Source organism: Elephas maximus, chromosome 16 (genome assembly GCF_024166365.1).
Source record: "Elephas maximus indicus isolate mEleMax1 chromosome 16, mEleMax1 primary haplotype, whole genome shotgun sequence".
Classification (NCBI taxonomy): Eukaryota; Metazoa; Chordata; class Mammalia; order Proboscidea; family Elephantidae; genus Elephas; species Elephas maximus.
The window spans coordinates 10,391,848-10,413,117 of NC_064834.1; the positions used below are offsets into that span (position 1 = coordinate 10,391,848).

The following is a 21,270-nucleotide window of genomic DNA, read 5'->3' on the forward strand; positions in this document are numbered from 1 at the left end:
CTGTGGTAGTTGTGGTCCATTAGTCCTTTGGACTAATCTTTCCCTTGTATTTTTAGTTTTCTCCATTCTCCCTTGCTCCTGAAGAGGAGAGACCAGTGGAGTATCTTAGATGGCCGCCCACAGACTTTTAAGACCCCAGACGCTACTCACCAAAGTAGAATGTAGAACATTTTCTTTATAAACTATGTTGTGCCAATTGAGCTAGATGTTCCCCCCGACCATGGTCCTCACAGCCCTCCGCCCAGCAATTCGGTCCCTCAGGGGGTTTGGATGTGTCTGTGGAGCCTCCATGACCTTGCCTTGGACAGGTTGTGCTGGCTTCTGCAATGGGTTCTTGTTCCTTGTTTTGCTGTTTTTTTTTTTTTTAAGGTTTGGCTCTTTTTTAATTAGAAAGTTTCATTGTATAAGTGTGAAAAGCACATAAACATATAAAAAAGAAATATTAAATGTTCCATATTCCCAACACTCAAAGATAAGCAGGTTAATATTTTCGTATATGTACTTCCAAATGAATAAATATAAAATTACATAGTTTAATATCTTAGTTATTTCTTTCCTTTTCAGTTAATATTTTGTCCACGACATTTTACCATATTATATTCTTGAATGTTGTAATTCGCAAAGCCTTTATAGGACTTCATAAGATTCTATCCTATGGGTGTACCATAATCTGTTTTACCATTCTTCTATTGTTGGACATTAAGCTTTTTCAAATTTTTATTATGATAGTAATTAACCCTGTGATAAACATCATTTTACATAAATCTTTGAACAAATAGCCCCTGTTACCCTGAGGTGAATTTATTGGGTTTATAATAAATGTGAATTTTTTAAAGCTTTGATGCAAATTACCAGGTTATCCCCCAGAAAAAATTGTAGCAATTCACACTCCCATCACTGGCGGTTTTTGTTCTTGTACTTTAGATGAAGGTTTATAGAACAAACGATCTTGTCATTAAACAGTACAGATATTGTTCTGTGACATTGGTTACCAATCCTATGACATGTCAACACTCTCCCTTTTACCAGCTTTCCTGTCCCTATTACCAGCTTTCCTGTCCCCTCCTGCCTTCTCATCCTTACCCCTGGGCTAGTGTACCCCTTTAGTGTCGTTTTGTTTTATGGGCCTGTCTAATCTTTGGTTGAATGGTAAACCTCAGGAGTGACTTCATTACTGAGCTGAAAGGGCGTCCAGGGGCCATACTTTCAGGGTTTCTTCAGTCTCTGTCAGGTCAGGTCAGTAAGTCTGGTCTTTTCTTGTGCTTTAGAATTTTGTTCTACATTTTTCTCCAGCTCTGTCCAGGACCCTCTATTGTGATCCCTGTCAGAGCAGCCGGTGGTGGTAGCTGGGCACCATCTAGTTGTGCTGGTCTCAGTTTGGGGGAGGCTCCCATCATTGGTGTTTGAGCGCTGTCTTGTCACACTGAGGCCTGCACTGAGTGCCATTTTTGCTTACCACTTTCCCTAGGAGGCCCTTTCGTTGTGTTTATGATAGTTTTGAAGTATGTACATTTTTAATTTGCATATAATCATGTAAATACATATTTTCTTTTGTGAATTCTACAGATTTTGTGCTTTAAAATGTTTGCCAAAGAAGAAAACTGTCAGGTATCCCAAGATCAGCTAAATATCTAGCTATGCTTCCATTCAGCAGTTTGTGGCTTCGTATTTTGCCTTTAACTATTTTGTAACATTTATTTTTATCAGGACATTAAAATAAATATGTTTTCACAGAAGGAAGTATAGAAATATATAAAATTATAAGAAATGAAAATGAGCCAGAATTCTATCACCAAGGGTTAACCACCAAATGAAATTTTGGTGTACAGTGATTTTTACACAAATGTATCTATTCAAGTGTACGTTTTTAACATGGATTTAGTATCGTGGTGGTTTTTTGTATCCTACTTTTGAAAAAAAATTTAATATTGCATCATTTATTTATTATTATGCCATTAAATGGAGTCCCTGGGTGATGCAAATGGTGAAGTGCTAGACTACTAGCCAAAAGAAAGTTTAAAGATTTAAACTTATCCAGAGGCTCCTTGAAGGACAGGCTTGGAGATCAGCTTCTGAAAGTTCACAGCCATTCTACTGTACACACGTGGGGTCACCATGAGTCAGAATCAACTTGACAGCAACTGGCAACAACAACATGCCATTATGTCCTATGAAAGAATGATATTAATGTCTGTGCATTGTAAGCCATGTGAGTGTGTCATTTTTTAATCATTACCATATTGTAGATCATAGAGTCAGTTTCCCTCAAATCATTTGTTGAATAAGCACCCATTTCCCCATGGTTTGTGAGTCTTTCTTTATCATATTAAGGAAGGGATTGACAAACTTTTTCTATAAAGAGCCAGAGAGTAAATATTTTAGGCTTCTTAGAGCTGTATAGTCCCTTTCACAACTATTGAACTCTGCCATTGGAGCAGCAAAACAGCCATAGATAATACCTAAATGAATGGGTGTGGCTGGGTCCCAATAAAATTTTATTTAAAAGAAAATAGGTGGCAGGGCGAATTTAGCCCAAGGATGGTATTTGTCAAATCCTGTATTAAGGCCCTATAACTACTAGACTACATTTCTCAGTGATCTATTCTGGTTGATTGATCTGGTAACTTTAAAAATGATCTACAATGTCTAAAATTATGAAATCTTTAAAATTATATGCTTGGAGGGACAAGGTTCATAAGACTCCTTTCCAGAGGAAATTTAGCATAATTGTATCAAGTTATAGAAAAAACCCAATTGAACCTATAATTAGGCATGTATCAAACTTAAGATTTTTATTTAAAAAATAACATAATGTCTACATGTTAAGCAACATGGAATTTCTTTTATTTTTCTCTAATAATCTTCCCTTTCTGTAGATATTAATTACTTAGCTCTCTGCTTAAAAATGCCAGCTATTCTTGTTCATATCCAGGGACTATGGTGTTAGAGCTTCTAGGATAGTAATGTTAATTCTTTTACATATCTGATGCTAAGTTCTCGTCCTTGTTTCTAATTTTGTGGGGGTTTTTTTGTTTGTTTTTGTTTTTACTTATATTTGACATAGACATGTTCTGTTTTATTTTTTCAGAGAATCAGTTCTTGGACTTATCAATTCACTAAATATCGCCTTGCTGTATCATTAATTGATACACCATTATTTCAATCCTGCTTTTATTAGGAAAAATTAAGGATAATAAAAGGCAATTCTTTTAATACTTAGCTTTATTTATTATAATTTGTTCTTAATAATGAAAGTATTTAAGGCTCTGAATTTATCTCTGTAGCCTTGGGCTCAGTCCTTGAAGTCTGTGACGTTTTTAAATGTCATTTATTTTTAAATCATATCTAAGTTTGATTTCCATCTTGACCTATTATTTTTTGGGGGGACAGCATTCTTAAAAACTTCCAAGTGTTGTGATATTTACTTTTTTTTGCAAGTCAGTATCTTTCTTTTTTTTAATATTTTATTGTGTTTTAGGTGGAAATTTACACAGCAAATTAGATTCCCGTTCAACCATTCATACACAAATTGTTCATGACATTGGTTACAGTCCCTGCAATGTGTCACCACTCTCGCTGTTTCCACCCCACCTGCCCTGTTTCCATCCATCCAGTTTCCGTGTCCCTCCTTGCCTTCTCATCTTTGCTCTTGGATAAACATTGACCATTTGGTCTTGTATAGTTGATTGTTTAAAGGAGCACATTCCTCAGGGGCGTTGTTTATTTTATAGGCCAGTCTATTATTTGGCTGAAAGGTTTCCTCCAGGAATGCCTTCAGTTCCAGGTTAAAAGGGTATCTTAGGGTGATAGTCTCCGGGGCTCCTCTAGTCTCTATCAGTCCAGTAAGTCTGGTCTTTTTTATGAATCTGAGTTTTATTCTGTATTTTTCTCTCATTTTAATGGGGACCTTCTATTGTGTGCTTGGTCAGAATGGTCAGTAGTGGTAGCCGGACACCATCTAGTTCTTCTGGTCCCAGGTGAGAAGAGGCTGTGGTTGGCGTAAGCCATTAGTCCTGTGGACTAATTTCTTCCTTGAGTTGTTGGTTTCCTTCACTCTCCTTTGCTCCAGATGCAAAGTGACCAATAGTTGTATCTTAGATGGATGCTTGCAATCTTTTAAAACCCTAGACGCTACTCACCAAACTAGGATGGAGAACATTATCTTTATGAACTACGTTATGCCAATTGACATAGTTGCCCCATGAGACTATGGTCTTGAGCCTTCAAACTCAGTAAATCAATCCCATGAGATATTTGGATATGTCTAGGAAGTATCCATAACCTGCAACCTATGTGCTTTATTGTATATATGAATATATATTCAGCATATACAAACATATACATACATATACCCACAAATATACCTATAGACGTACACACACGTACTCCTGTATGCCTTCCCACACCCATATAGCATATATATCTACCTATGTAACCACTCACAAATTTTTTGCTTTATTCCTGTCATTGAAAAATTGTATGTGTTATAGCATTCACCATATAAAAAAAAAATATATATAGCTTTTTTTTTTTTTTTTTTCCCATTACCAGAATTAACACCTGTAGAAAAATTTTTTTTTTCTTTTTGGAGCCCTGGTGACATAGTGGTTAAGAACTCAGCTGCTAACCAAAAGGTTGGTAGTTCGAATCCACAGGTCACTCCTTGGAAACCCTATGGGGCAGTTCTACTCCGTCCTGTAGGGTTGCTATGAGTCAGAATCAACTCCACAGCAACTGGGACTATCCAGTAAGTGATTCCGCCTGCCCCCCATCCCTGCTCACAATCAGAGAAGGTTGCTTTCTGTGTATGTGCCTATTCTTGACTTTTTATAAAAGTGGTATTGTGCAATATTTGTCCTTTTGTGTTTGACTTATTTCACTCAGCATAATATCATCCAGATTCGTATATGTTATAAGACATATGTTATAAGACGTTTCACAAACTCATGTTATTCTTTACTGTCGCATAGTATTCCATTGTATGTATGCACCACAGTTTATCCATTCATCCACTGATGCACACTAAGGTGGTTTCCACTTTTTGCTATTGTGAATAACGCTGCAATGAACATGGGTGTGTGTAGGTCCACTCATGTCGCTCTTATATCTCTAGCATTTGTACTTAGGAGTGGGATCGCCAGATCATATTTCTATTTCTAGCTTTTCGAGCAAGCACCATACCATTTTCCATAGTGGTCGTACCATTTTACAATCCCACCAGCAGTATATAAGAGTTCCAATCTCCCGATAACCTCACCAGCATTTGTTGTTTTCTGTTTTTTTCATCAGTGCCATTTTTTGCAGGGGTAAGGTAGTACAGTATCTCATTATAGTTTTGATTGCATCTTTCTAATGACCAATGGCAAATGTGAACGAAACTGTCTTGAAAGAAGTACACCCAGAATGCTCCTTAGAGGCAAAGACAGCTAGACTTCATCATTTGACATACTTTGGACATGTTTTCAGAAGGGACTAGTCCCTGGAAAAGGACATTATGCTTGGTAGAGAGTCAGCAAAAAAGAGGAAGAACCTCAATGAGATGGATTGGCACAGAGGCTGCAACAATGGGCTCAAGCATAACAACGATTACGAGGATGGGGCAGGATTGGGCAGTGTTTCATCCTGTTGTACACAGGGTTGCTATGAGTCGGAACCAACTCGACGACACCTAACAACAGCAGTGGCTTGTGATCTTGAGCAACTCTTCATGTGTTTGTCAGTCACCTGAATGTCCTCTTTGGTGAAATGTCTGTTCATATTCTTTGCCCATTTTTGATTGGATTATTTCTCTTTTTGTTGTTGAGTTGTAGTTTTCTGTATATTTTAGAGATTAGATTAGATTGTCAGATACGTTATTACCAAAAATTTTTCCCTGTTTCTAGGTTCTCTTTTTACTCTTTTGGTAGCCTTTGATGAGCGGAAGTAGTTGATTTTTAGGAGGTTTGCAGTTTAGTTTTGCAGTTATCTGGTTTATCTTCTGTTGTTTGTGCATTTTAAGTTGTGTTTGATATTGTATTTATGCCAAAAATTAGGACCCCTAACTTTGTCCCTATGTTATCTTCCAGGAACTTTACAGTTTCAGCTTTAACTTTTAGGTCTTCGATCCATTTTGAGCTAGTTGTTGTGTATGGTTTGAGGTATGGATATTGTTTCATTTTTCTGCAAATATATATCCAGTTTTGCCAGCACCATTTGTTAAAGATACCCTCTCTTCCCCATTGAATGGACCTCGACCCTTTGTCGAAGATCAGATGTCCATAGATGTGTGGCTTTACTTCTGGGTTCTCAGCTCTGTTCCATTAGTCTATGTGTCTGTCATTTTACAAGTACCAGGCTGTTTTGATTACTGAGTGTATAGTAAGTTCTGAGATTGGGAAGTGTGAGATCTCCTACTTTGTTCCTCTTTTTCACTATTGCTTTAGCTATTCAGGTCTCTTCCCTTTCCATATGAAGTTGGAGATTAGTTTTTCCATTTCGTTAAAGAATGTTATTGGGATTTGGATTGGGATTGCATTATATCTATAGGTAGTATTGATATTTTTCAAAACATTAAGTCTTCCAATTCATGAGCATGGGATGCTTTTCCATTTATGTAGTTCTCTTTTGGTTCCTTGTAGTAATGTTTTATAGTTTTCCTTGTATAAGTCTTTTATGTCCCTGGTTAGATTTACTCCTAGGTCTTTTATCCTTTTGGGGGCTATTGTAAATGATATTGTTTTCTTGATTTCCTTTTCAGAAATTTCCTTTTTAGTGTAGAGAAACCCAACTGATTTTTGTGTGTCGATCTTGGACCCTGCCACTTTGCTGAACCCTTCTATTAGTTCCAGTAACTTTCTTTTGGAATTTCTGAGATTTTCTATGTATAGGATCATGTCATCTGTGCATAGGGATAGTTTTACCTTTTCTTTACCAATTTACCTACTTATATTTCTCTTTCTTACCTTATTGCTGTGGCCAAGACTTCCAGTACGTACTGAATAAGAGTGTGATAATGGGCATCCTTGTCTCATTCCCGTTCTCTAGGGGAATGCTTTCGATCTCTCTCTGTTGAGAATAATGTTCGCTGTTTATGTTGCCTATATGCACATAATTATGTTGAGGAATTTTCCATCTATTCCTATTTTGCTGAGAGTTTTTATCAGGAAAGGGTGTTGGATTTTATCACATGCCCTTTCTGTGTCCATTGAGATGATCATGTGATTCTTTTCCTTTGTTTTATTTATGTGGTGTGTTACGTTGATTGATTTTCTAATGTTGAGCCACCCTTGCATCCCTGGTATGGTTCCCACCTGATTATGATGTATTATTATTTTAATATGCTGTTGTATTTTTTAGGCTAGAATTTTGTTGAGGATTTTTATGCCTGTATTCATGAGGCATACTGTTCTGTAATTTTTTCTTCTTTTTGTTGTGGTATCTTTGCCTGGCTTCAGTATCAGGGTTATGCTGATTTCATAGAATGAATTAGGGAGAATTTGTTTGAGTAGAATTGGTGTCAACTTTCCTGAATATTTGGTAGAATTCTTCAATGAAGCCTTCTGGGCTGGGGATTTTTTTGTTGGGAGGTTTTTTTAATGACATGTTCAACTTCTTTTGTTATGGGTCTATGTAGATTTTTTACCTCTATTTGTGTTAGTTTAGGGGAGGTAGTGTGTTTCTAGAAATTTGTCCATTTCTCCTAGGTTTTCAGTTTGTTGGAGTACAGTTTTTCATAATATCCTTATGATCCTCTTTATCTCAGTTCTGTTGTAGTGTCACCCGTTTCATGTCTTATTTTGGTTATTTGTGCCGTCTCATTGTTTTCCTTTGTCAATTCATTGGTTTGTCAATCTTATTGATCCTCAGAAAGAACCAACTTCTAGTTTTGTTGATTCTGTTGTTTTTCTATTTCATTCATTTCTGCTCTGATGTGTATTATTTCCTTTCTTCTGGTGACTGTGGACTTCTGTTGCTGTTACTTTTCAATTTGTTCAAATTGTCTGGCCAAGTTATTGATTTTGGATCTTTCTTTTTTGATGTGTGCATTTATTGGTATAAATTTTTGTCTGAGCACTGCATTTGCTGTGTCCTAGAGGTTTTGGTATGTTGTGTCTTCATTTTCATTTAATTCTAACTATTTCATTTAATTCTAACTATTTTTTAATTTCATTTTAAATTTCTTTTATGACCCAATAGTTTAAGTAAGGTGTTATTCAGTTTCCATGTGTTTAATTTTTTTCCTTGCTCTTTGTTCCTAATTTCTAGTTTTATAACGTTATGCTCAGAGAAGATGCTCTGTATTATGTCAATATTTTTTAATTGAGGGTTGCTTTGTGGCCTAGAGTATGGTCTATTCTGGAGAATGATCCGTGTGCGTTGGAGAAGAAATGCGTACTGTGCTGCTGTTGGGTGGTGCGTTCTGTATATATCTATGAGGTTGAGTTGGTTGATTGTGTTATTTAGATCTTCTGTATCTTTATTGAGTTTCCTTCTAGTTGTCCTATCCATCATCAAAAGTGGTGTGTTAAAGTCTCTTACTATTGTAAAACTATCTATTTCTCTTTTTAATTTTGTTGGAGTTTATTTAAGGTATTTGGAGCTCTGTCATTGGATGTATAAATATTTATTATCATTATGTCCTCTTGGTCATTGTTTTTTTATAATGGATTTTGACTTAGAGCCTATTTTATCCAAAATCATTATTGCTGCTACTCCTCTCTTTTGGTTACTGGTTTCTGTTATATGATTTTTAACTTATTTATGTCTTTGTGTCTAAAGGTGTCTGTCTTGTAGGCAATATATTGATGAGTCATAGTTTTTAATCCATTCTGGCCTCTATATCTCTTGACTGGTGTGTTTAATCCTTTCACATTCAGTGTGGTTAACGATGGGTATAAATTCATTACTGTCGCTTTGTTATACTTTTTGGTGTGTTTGTGGTGTTAATGGTTTCTTTGTTCCTCTTAATTTTCTGTACTGAGTTCTTTTTGTAGATGGATTTTTTTTTTCCTATCATTGTCATTTTTGTGTTTGCTAAGTCTTTTTTGATTTTCTTTTTTATTTTGATGAGTAGATTTATTGATTTTCTTTGTGGTTACCTTAAGGTTTACCTTTATCCTCTTAAAATTAAGACTGTCTGTTATATCTTGAAATTGCCTTGACTTCCTCTCCGTATGGAAGTTCTGTAACTATACCTTTTATTCCTCCTTTTTGTTTTTAAGTTATTGCTGTTTACAGCTTAACATCTCTTGTTCCCCATAGTCAGTTTTGTAGCTTTATTTTACTTTTGTGAAATCTTTATCTGGGTGATGTTGTCATGTGTCTTTATCTGAGATTGTTGTCTGATGTTTTTGATTCTCTATCCAAAGCACTGTATTTAACATTTCTTGTAAGGCTGGTCTGGTTTTCACAGATTCCTTTAATTTCTGTTTATCTGGCAGTGTCTTAGTTTTGACATCAGTTTCAAAAGACAACTTTGCTGGATATATGATTCTTGGTTGGCAGTTCTTTTCTTCCAGAATTTTATGTATGTCATTTCCATTGCCTTCTTGCCTACATGGTTTCTGAAAAGAAATCAGCACTTAGTCTTATTGGTACCGTTTTGTAAATGTTTCATTTTTCACAATTTCAGATTTTTTTTTGTCTTTGGTTTTGGAAAGTTTGATTATGATACATCTTGATGAATTTTTTTTTTTTTTTTGTGACCTATCCTGTATGGGTTTCATTGGACTTCTTGGATGGAAACCTTCTTGTCTTTCATGATATTTGGGAAATTTTCTGCCAATATATCATCAAAAATTCTCTCTGTACTTTTTCCCTTCCTCTTCTGGAATTCCTATTACATGTAAATTACTCCTCTTGATGGCATTCCCTATAACTCTTAAGCTTTCTTCATTTTTTATTCTTTTTTCTGATTGTTCCTCAAAAACATTAGTGATACTAATTTTGATTTGTCCTGTTGCCCTGTTGCTTTCTTCCATTGATTCAGTTCTACTTGTGCCCTTCCATTGTATTTTCCCTTTCTGATATTTTATGTTTAATCTTCTGAATTTCTGGTTATTGTTTCTGTATGCTTTCTTATTATCTATTTAGTCTGTCATTTTGTTCTTGTATTGTTTTCCTGAATTCTTCTAGGGTGTTTTTCTTGATCTCTTTGACAATCTTAAATATAAGACTTTTGAATTCTTCCTCAGGGACCTCTATTATCATTTCTTCCTCAGGAAGGTTTTTTTCCCCTTTATTTTGCTCACTTGTTTGAGCCGTCTTATCCTGTTTCTTCATATGATTTGTTACTGTTTGCTGTCTCTGAGGCATTAAGGTGTTATTTTATTTATTTATATATTTTTTGATTGTATACTTGTTTTTTTCCTGATATTTTTGTTTTGTTTTGATTTTTTAGGGCAGATGGGGTAGGCATGTTCCACTGATCATTGGTATGGCAGCAGGGGAGTGCTCACCACCTACCACTGGGTGGGCGGGTGGTGGTGGAGGAGCTGGAGGGAGGGGCAGGCAGAGTGGGCACTGCCACTTGCTGGGTGGGTAGGGCAGTGGAGGGTGACAGACAAGATGAAAGCACACCACCACTGGCCATCGGCCTGACAGCACAGGTGTGCACAATGCTGCTTACTGGGTGGGTGGTGTGGTGGGGTATGGGGAGCAGGGCTGATGTGCATCCCCAGTCACAGGCAGAGCAGGAAAGATGTGGCTTATACCACAGTCTCTGAGTGGGTGGAGCGCAGGGAGGGGGGCATATGCTGCTGATCACTGGAACAGCGGGGGTGGGAGATTGTACCCCTTTAGTCACTGGGTGTGTGTGCCAAGGCATTCCCCATAGGCTGCAGCTGGGAATAGCAACCTGACCCCAACCAAATGTGGGGGGAGGCTGCTTGGAGTCTAGTCGGTTTGGGGACCTCCTGCTGATACTCTATGGATCTCCTGCTCCGTGGGCATCACCCACCCTAATGGTCACGGACCGCTGCTGGTGAGTTGTCCTGTCTCTGGTTCCTGGATCCCTCCCTGCTCTATGGTTGCCAGGATCCCTGGAGCTCTCTCGCAGCTTCGTGTACTTTCCCTTCTTAGATCAGTTCACGTCCTGCATACTATGCTTCACTCTGGGTTTGTTTACACAGTTTCTCTGTCTCCTATTGGAATTTCCATGAAGTTGCCTTCCTGTGCTCCTTACCTGGGGTTGCTGCTTGCTTTGTCTCAAGATGGTCATGCTGTGCTGGGTTGGCTGGCAGGGCACCTCTGACCCGTAACTCTCCTTGTTCACTGTTTTTGTTCAGTTTTTTCCTTCCACTTGGTGTTCCACCTAATTCTTCATCTTTTCTTTTGATGCTCAGGGTTCCAAGATTGTCATATGTATCTGTTCCACTTGGTTTCTCAGGGTCTTTGCTGTAAGGGGTGATGGCATGGTGTGTCTGACTAAGCTGCCCTCTTGGGCCATCTGTATTATATTTACTTTTGCTTCTGCTTCATTGTATTTCATTTTTAAAATGTAGATTTACAGCTTATACTTTAAGTATTGAGATTTTATCCTTTGAACATTGGTCATTTTTTGTAATGATTCTTTAGAAGCGATCTTAAAACATTGCCAAGTTTAGGACAAATCTACACAGTTAATCTTATTCAATCCTCAATTTTCTTTTTATTATTTATTTTGTCTATTTGAGTCGTTAAAGACAGAAACACAGTAATAGTGGAGACTTTTCACCTATCATTCTCAATCTATAGTCATTTGACTGTTACCACTAATTATTTTTGCTTTATATATAATAAATAATTCAGTTATTTTATCCAGAGAAGTTATATCTTCACTGTAAGTTTGAACTGTTAATAATATAAAGCTTACTTGTGTAGTGTAATATTTTTAAAATTTCCCTTGAAATATACTTTGTTATGCCTGTTTTTGTTTTTTTCTGTTGGTCTCTTTTAAAGCTATCAGAGTTTGGTATTGATTTTGATTTTGGTTCTCTTAACAAGCCTGAGAATTTGTTGGCATAGTCTTTCCTTACAATCCTTTTTATTTCTGTATGATCAGTTGTAATGCCCCCACTTTCATTTTTAATTTTATATATTTGCATCTTCTCTTTTTCTTTGCCAGACTAACTAAAAAAAAAAAGAGCTAAAGACATGTCAATTTTGTTGATCTTTTAAAAAACCAACTTCTGGTTTTCATTGTCTTCATTGTTTTTCTCTTCTCTATTTCATATATTTCTGCTCTGATCTTTATTATTTCTTTTCTCCTGGTAGCTTTGGGCTTAGTTTGTTCTTCCTTTTCAATTCCTCAAGTTGTAGAGTTAAGCTGTTGATTTGGGATCTTTCTACTTTTGTAACATAGGCATTTATTGATGTGAATTTCCCTCTGAGCACTGCCTTGGCTACATCTCATAGGTTTTGGAAGGTTGTATTTTCATTCTTGTTCAACTAAGAATTTTTTTTTTATTTTGCATTCAATCTTGTAATAATATACACAATAAATTTCTTAAATACTATATTTGACTAGTTTCAACACTTTCTACCAGTATTTTGAAAACTGTTCATTTTTTTAATTTTTAAAAACTTAAAGTTATTCATACTGACATTTTAGTTGTATGTAGAATTTTTGGAATGCTTCTTTTCAAAAATCAGTTGGCCTTACTTTTATGTCAATGACTTCTAGAAAAGTCTGAGACCAGCCTCATTTTGAACTTTGTTTTTTCCCTTTCTGGCACTGTTTTAAATTATTGTTCATCTTCATTTAGTATTTTAAATTCAAGTATGCACCTATTACAGGTGTTCAGCTCATGACAGGTTATTGTTTGTTTTTACCTGCTTGAATTTTGTTCACAATTTTAACTTTGTAGTGTTTCCTTAATATCTACCAGCATAATTTTTTTTTTATTTTACTTTAGGTGAAAGTTTGCAAATCAAGTCAGTCTCTCATACAAAAAGTTATACACACTTGCTGTGTACTCCTAGCTGCTCTCCTCTTAATGAGACAGCACATTCCTCCTCTCCACCCTGTATTCCCGTGTCCATTCATCTAGCTCCTATCCCCCTCTTCCTTCTCATCTTGCCACCAGACAGGATTCGCCCACATAGTTTCATGTGTCTACTTGAGCCACGAAGTTCAGTCTTCACCAGCGTCATTGTCTATCTTATAGTAGGCCAATCCCTGTCCGTATAGTTTGGTTTTGGGAGTGGCTCCAATCTTGGGCTATCAAAGGGTCCAGGGACCATGACCACCAGGGTCCCTCCAGTCTCAGTCAGAACATCAAGCCTGGTGTTTTTATGAGAATTTGAGATCTGCATCCCACTGTTTTCCTGCTCCATCAGGGATTCTCTGTTGTGTTCCCTGTCAGGGCAGTCATCAGTGGTAGCTGGGCACCATCTAGTTCTTCCGGTCTCAGGCTGATGAAGCTTCTGGTTTATGTGGTCCTTTCTGTCTGTTGGGCTCATATTTACCTTGTGTTCTTCACAGAATTTTTTTTTTTTTTTAAAGAAACTCTTTAAACCTTTTTCTGTGTTGTTTAAACTTAACTATCACATCAAATTGACTACATCTTTGGAAAGAGACAATGGAAAAGCTCAATATCATCAGTCATAACAAGGTCAGGGGCTGACTGCCAAACAGACCATCAATTGCTCATATGCAAGTTCAAGTTGAAACTGAAGAAAATTAGAACAATTCCATAAGAGCCAAAGTACGACATTGAGTATATCCCACATGAATTTAGAGACCATCTCAAGAATAGATTTGACCCATTGAACACTAATCACTGAAGACCAGACAAGTTATGGAATGACATCAAGGACATCACACGTGAAGAAAGCAAGAGGCCATTAAAAAGACAGAAAAGAAAGACCAAAATGGATGTCAGAAGAGACTCTGAAACTTGCTCTTGAACATCGAGTAGCTGAAGCAAAAGAAGGAATGATAAAGTAAAAGAGCTGAAGAGAAGATTTCAAAAGGCAGCTTGAGAAGACAAAGTATTATAATGACATGTGCGAAGACCTGAAGATAGAAAACCAAAAGGGAAAAACATGCCCAGCATTTCTCGAGAACTAAAGAAAAAATTCTAGCTTCGAGTTGCAATATTGAAGGATTCTACGGGGAAAATATTGAACGACGTAGGAAGCATCAAAAGAAGATGGAAGGACTAGATAGAGTCACTATACCAAAAAGAATTAGTCAGTGTTCAGCCATTTCAGGAGGTAGCATATGATCAGGAACTGATGGCACTGAAAGAAGAAATCCAAGTTGCACCGAAGGTGTTGGTGAAAAACAAGGCCTTAGGAATCTATGGAATACCAATTGAGATGTTTTAACAAACAGAGGCAGCACTGGAAGCGCTCACTTGAATATGCCAAGAAACTTAGAAGACAGCTACTTGGCCAATCCACTGGAAGAGATCCATATTTATGCCTATTCCCAAGAAAGGCAATCCAACTGGATGTGGAAAATATAGAACAATATCAGTAATATCACATGCAAGTAATATTTTGCTGAAGATCATTCAAAAGCAGCTGCAGCAGTGAAGATCATTCAAAAGCAGCTGCAGCAGTGTATCGACAGGGAACTGCCAGAAATTCAAGCTGGACTCAGAAGAGGATATGGAACCAGGGCTATCATTGCTGATGTCAGATGGATCCTGTCTGAAAGCAGAGAATACCAGAAAGATGTTTACCTGTGTTTTAATGACGATGCAAAGGCATTTGACTGTGTGGATCATAACAAATTATGGATAACATTGTGAAGAATGGGAATTCCAGAACACTTAATTGTGCTCATGAGGAACCTGTACATAGATCAAAAGGCAGTCTTTCAGACAGAACAAGGGGACACTGTGTGGTTTAATGTCAGGAAAGGTGTTCATCAGGGTTGTATCCTTTCACTGTACCTATTCAATCTGTATGCTGAAAAAATAATCCAAAAAGCTGGACTATATGAAGAATAATGCAGCATTGGGATTGGAGGAAGACTCATGAACAAACTGCAATATGCAGATCACACAACCTTGCTTGCTGAAAGTGAAGAAGACTTGAAGTACTTACTGAGGAAGATCAAAGACCACAGCCCTCAGTATGGATTACACCTCAACATAAAGAAAACAGAATTCCTCACAACTGGACTAATAAGCAACATCATGGTAAATGGAGAAAATATTCAAGTTGTCAAGGATTTCATTTTACGTGGATCCACAATCAACATCCACAGAAGCAGCAGTCAAGAAATCAAAAGACACACTGCATTGGGCAAATCTGCTGCAAAAGACCTCTTCGAAGTGTTGAAAAGCAAAGATGTCTCCTCGAAAACCAAGGTGTGCCTGCCCCAAGCCACGGTCTTTTCAATTGCCTCATAATGCATGTGACAACTGGGCAATGAATAAGGAAGACCAAAGAAGAATTGACACCTTTTTGATTGTGGTGTTGGAGAAGGTTGAATATACCATGGACTGCCAAAAGAATGAACAAATCTGTCTTGGAAGAAGTACAACCAGAATGCTCCTTAGAAGGAAGGGTGGTGAGACTACTACTTTGGACATGTTATCAGGAGGGATCATTCCCTGGAGAAGGACATCATACTTGGGTAGAGTAGTGGGCCATCGAAAAAAGAAGACGACCCTCAATGAGATGGAGTGACACAGTGGCTGCAACAACGGCTTAAGCAGAACAATTGTGAGGATGGCACAGGACGGGGCATTGTTTTGTTCTGTCGTACATAGGGTCACTATGAGTCAGAATTGACTCAACAGTACCTAACAACAGCAACTACCACATCACTGATTTTTTTTTTTAATGTTTTCAGTTCTACAGTTTACTGCTTCTTAGCAGATATAAATTTGCCCACCACAGTTATCTTTTAACTATTTCTTAAAAAAAAAAAAAAAAAAATAGCTTTCTTGAGACATAATTCATACACCATAAAATATACCTAATAGGGCTTGGCTTGGCTTATTATAAGTGTATAATTCAGTTGTTTTTAATATCTTCACAGATAGGGTCAACCATCACCACTGTCAATTTTAGAACATTTTTATCACTTTGAAAACTTTCTTGCCCCATCCCTCTGTGTTCCCTGCCCCCAGAAATCACTAATCTACTTTCGGTCTCTGTAGATTTGCCTATTCTAGACATTTCATATAAATGAATTCTTATGTGGTATTTTGTGATTGACTTCTTTCACTTAGCATAATGTTTTCAAGGTTGACCAAGGTTGTAGCATATTATCAGTACTTCACTCTTTTTATGGCAGAGTAATATTCCATTATTTGGATGTGTTATCTATTCACCAGTTGACGGACATTGGCTTGTTTCCACTTTTTGGCTGTTGTGGATAATACTGCTATGGAACGCATGTTTAAGACTTTGTGTGAACATGTTTTCATTTTTCTTGGGTGTATATCCAGAAGAAGAATTGCTGGGTCATATGGTAACTCTGTGTTTAATTGTTTGTGACTGTTTTCCCAAACGATTGCACCCTTTTACATTTCCACCAGGAGGAGATGAAGGTTCCTATTTCTCCACATCCTTGGCCAACATTTGTTTTTTATGACTTTTCGATTCTAGCCATCTTAGTGGGTATGAAGTGGTAGTCTCAGCACAATTTGTGACAAAGACTATTCTTTCCCCCATTGAATGAGGTTGTTTCCCCCATTGAATGAGGTTGGCACCTTTGTTGAAACTTGCAGATGTAAGAGTTCATTTCTGGACTCTCAGTTCTGTGACATTGGTTGGTGTGTCTATTCTCATGCCAATACAACACTCTTTTGATTACTGTACCTTTGCATAATTAGTTTTGAAATTGAGAAAAGTGAGCCCTACAACTTTTGTTCTTCTTTTTCAGAATTGGTTATTTGGAGTCCCTTGAAATTTCATACGAATTTTAGGATCAGCTCTTCTATTTCTGCAAAAAAAGACCATTGGGATTTAGAAGAGATTGCACTGAGTCTGTAGATTGCTTTGGGGGAGTATTGCCATCTTAATAGTATTAAATATTCCAGTCTAGAGACATGGGATGTCTTTCCATTTATTTGAGTCTACTTTAATTTCTTTTGCAATGTTTTGTAGCTTTTAGTATGTAAGTCTTTTACCTCCTTGGTTACATATATTCTGAAGTTTTTTTTTTATGTTATTATAAATGAAATTGTTTATAATCTAATTTTATGCTCAGAGTGTTCATTGTAAGTGTATAGAAATACAATTAGAAATACAATTAATTTTTGTATATTGATCATGGGTCCTGCAACTCTGATGAATTTGTCTATTAGTTCCAATAGATTTTTAGTGGATTTCTTAGAGTTTTCTATATATGAGATCATGTCATCTGCTAATAGAGATAGTTTTACTTTTCCTTTCCACTCTGGATGCTTTTTATTTAATTTTTTGCTTAATAGTGCTGGCCAATATTGAACAGAAGTGGTGAAAGTGGGTATCCTTACCTTGTTCCTGATCTTAGGGGAAAGCGTCTAGTCTTTGACCAGTATGATGTCAACTGCAGGTTTTCCATAGATGTCCTTTATGAAGTTGAGTAAGTTCCTTTCTATTCTTAGTTTTTTTGCCTGTTTTTATCATGAAACAGTATTACATTTTTTTAACTATTTCTGATCACATTCACTTAGTTACATTATGAAATCAGCTTTGTTATTGTTTCAACTTCTACTTCTTATTATACTCTTTATCTTTTTAAAATTTATTTTGATTCCAAAAAAAAAAATTTACTACTTCTAGCAACTATTTAACCAGTCAAAAGGATGCTTCTTCTTTATGTTGGCTCTTTTTTTTCCCCCTTCTATTTACATTTGAGCAAGGAGAAGTAAGACTGACATTCTTTTTTTTTTTTCAGTATCCATGATCATTAATGTTCTGCTGTCCACCTCTCATGCTGTTAGAATCCTGCTCTTGGCCTCAATCTAGAAGGGTTTGTAGTACACAGACCTCTCCAAGTTCTGTGTTCAGCACCCATTTAATCTGGTATGTGGGGCTGAGGAGTATCTTGCCTCTAACCATGGGTTATCTGACTGTTGTTGTCATCCAGCTGATTCTGACTATAGGGAAAGGGTTTACTTCAGAAAACTCTGAGAGAAGTCTGGGGCAGCCTTTGTGGTAGGCAGGCAGGGAAGATGAGGGGCTGTCCTTGGTTAAGTAGAAGAGGGTAGAGGAGAGAATTACCAGGCCACGTCTAAGGACCAAGAAGTGGGGAGGATGGAGCCAGAGGAGGTGTTCTCTGGGGAATACCAGGGCAAAGGTTTACCTGAAGGCTAAGCTGGGCCAACAGGAGCCCCTGGATGTTCTGAGTAGGGTACAGTGAGAAGTCAGGAGACCAGTTTTGAGTCTGTCACAGGGGTGTAGGTGAAGGAATAAGACCAGGATGGCAGAGAGCAATGGCGAGTGCACATCCAGTGCCCCTTGCAGTTGCTGATGTCACATTCCAGGATGCAGTCCCAGTGACTCAAGAGCAAGCCTAAGTGGAGTCTTAGTACAGATTCAAGGGTGAGATGAAATGGCCTTGGTTTGCTTCCCCCTAAAAGAGTATGAAAAGAGAAAAAAAGTGAGGGTTGGGGACAAGATTGACTCTTCTCTCGTCAGCAAAGGCCTCATATGTCTGATATTGAGCTAAAAGTATTCATTTCTTTGGCTTCCTGTGCTCCAAGCACTTTTCTAAGCACTTCCTCACATGCATGAAGTTATATAATCCTCACAACTCTAATTATTACATTTTACAGATCACAAAACTGAGGCGCATTAATGTTGAATCTCCCCAAGGAGGTCACACAGCTTCTGCGTGACAGAGCCAGCATCGTAGCCCCAGCTAGACGCCTGTGTACCTAACCACTGCAGTGATATTTCCTACTTTATTTATCCCTGTTCTGCTTCTCTGCTCCAGGGCACATTGAGCTCCAGTACAGTGTAAATTCTCCTTGGCATCTGGCAGGTTCTGACTAATATTCCTAGTTTCCTTTGCCACTGGAATTGTGTATCAAGTTGGTGTTTTTGCAAGTATTTCAATGAGGAAAGTAAGTCTGGCCCTCCAAGCAACTATCCTCTTAACTCAGAGGTCCTCCTGGAATTCTCTGCATATAAACTTGATCTTAATGACCGTATTCATTTTACGGCTGAGAAAATCAAAGCCAAGGATGATTAGGCAACCTCTCCCAGAACACAGAACTAGTAATGGCAGAGCAGGAAGGAGAACTCGCGTTTACCCGGTTTGTTCCCTACCACATTTTTGCAGGTAAGCCTACTAAAGAACTGCTGAAATAAAATTTCATCTGTCTTTCCTAACCTGCTGCCAAAGACACATACATCCTGAAAAGCCACAGGGCAAGAGTCAGTCTGATTTTATTTAGCCTGTTTGATTTCTTTTTCCTCTGGAAAATAGAATGCAGACCTTAACTGAGATTTTCTCAAATTAGGCTGGGTGAAAAATGTCTATTTGAGCTTGGTCATTTGACGTCCGTATTAGCTTCGTAGGGCTGCCATAACAAAACACCACAGACTGGATGGCTTTAAACCACAGGGTTTATCGTCTCACAGTTCTGGAAGCTGAGAGTCCGAATCAGTGTATCAGCTGTGTTCATCCCTTCCGAGAGCGAAGCTGCTCCACACCTGCCTCCTCGCTCCTGGTAGCTCCAGGTATTCCTCGGAGCTGCCTTGGCCTCCTTCCTCTCCCTGCCTCTGTTCATCTCCTAAGGACACCAATCATGTGAGGACCCACCCTACTGACAGGACCTCACGTTCAGCCACTGCCAGTGGTTGCTGTGGAGCCAGTTCTGACTTGTGTTGACCCCAGCTGTACGGAGTAGAACTGCCCCATAAGATTTTTAAGGCTATGACCTTTCAGAAGCAGGTCACCAGGGCTGTCTTCCCAGGCACTTCTGGGTTGTGGATTCGCCCACTATTCTTTCAGCTAACAGTCAAGCACTTAATCAGCCAGGCCACCCAGGGACTCCTTAACCTGCTGATAACATCTTCAAAGAACCTCTTGCCAAACAAGATCATGTCCAAAGGTATGGGGGTAGCGGAAGGCTAGACCATCAACATATCTTTTTGAGGAACACAATTCAATCCGTAACTCCCACTGTTTTGTTCCTGACAAACCTGCTATGTTTCAGATGTGAAACAAAGGTACACCTAGAGGGAAGCTTACTAATCGACTATGTGTGCCCCAAACTATTGAAACTCAGAAACAAAAAATACACCAAGACACCCACCTCATCATAGATTTTTCTAGTATGTTTAATAAGAGACTTCTGGATTAGACTGTTAGCTAAGCACGTGATACACTGTTCGGTGTGTGACCTCACAGTTTCTGACGGTATCTCATCCCAACACAGAAGGAAGTTTTGCCATTGTGGGGAGACACAGCTTCCTAGCACACGGGCAACAGGACCTCAGACATTCTGCTTGGGACAGGCTCCGGTGTGGACTGCATCTTATCCTACATGCCCGAAGTCCTTTAGCCTCTCCTCCTTGCTTCCTAACAATAATTATGGTAAACACCGATCATTCAGACTTAAAACTTTAATAAAAACCCTCTGAATTGGTGTTTAAAAGGAAGGCTCTTGTGGCAGAGCCAAACAGGAGAGAAAAGAATGAAATAATTGGAGGTTGCTGTCTTTTCACTTCCCACATAAAATTATTTGAAGAGACAGGCCACAACTTTAAGCAGGAGAAACCAAGAAAAGTTGTAATTTGGATGTCGACTGTTGTGACTTTGAGGATGTTTGTTTAACCCCCCCCCCCGCCCCATTTCTTTCTTTCTCTCCCTAGACCTATTTCAATGACAATATCCTTACCCTGATACGGACCCTGGTGACTGGAGGAGCCACACCAGAGCTCGAAGCTCTGATTGCTGAGGAGAATGCACTTCGAGGGGGCTACAGCACCCCCCAGACGCTGGCCAACAGGGACCGCTGCCGTGTGGCCCAGTTAGCCCTGCTGGATGGTCCCTTTGCTGACTTAGGGGTGAGTTCATGGCCCAAGGTCACTTGAACGCACTGACTGGGAAAAGCTTGATCCAAATCAGCTTCCTGTCAGATGGTGACAAGTTGGGCATCTGTTTTTTCTACCTTAGACAGTAAATAACGTTATAAGAATTGTTATTTATGGTTTGTTTACTATGTATCAGGCACTATGCTTTATGTGTAGTTTTTCATTTTAATCCTCATGGCAACCCTTTGACATAGGTCCCATTACTTGGCACTCAGAGGAAACTGACACCCAGAGAGACTAAGAACTGGCCCTATCTGGAATTTGTACCCTGGCTTCAGAGCCTGTGTGCTTAAATCACTCTTTGGTGCTCTCCTC

The 21,270-nt window shown here is 38.2% G+C and overlaps 1 protein-coding gene across 12 annotated transcripts in view; it reads left to right on the top strand.

The window, feature by feature from the left end:
- The window catches only part of KCNMA1 (potassium calcium-activated channel subfamily M alpha 1), a 916,342-nt gene that overhangs the window by 874,515 nt on the left and 20,557 nt on the right, over window positions 1-21,270 (top strand). For all 12 annotated transcript variants that reach the window (XM_049856148.1, XM_049856139.1, XM_049856140.1 and 9 more), the window contains one exon: window positions 20,734-20,928. In XM_049856148.1, the coding sequence (XP_049712105.1) occupies window positions 20,734-20,928 (195 nt within the window). The remainder of the gene's footprint in view (window positions 1-20,733; window positions 20,929-21,270) is intronic.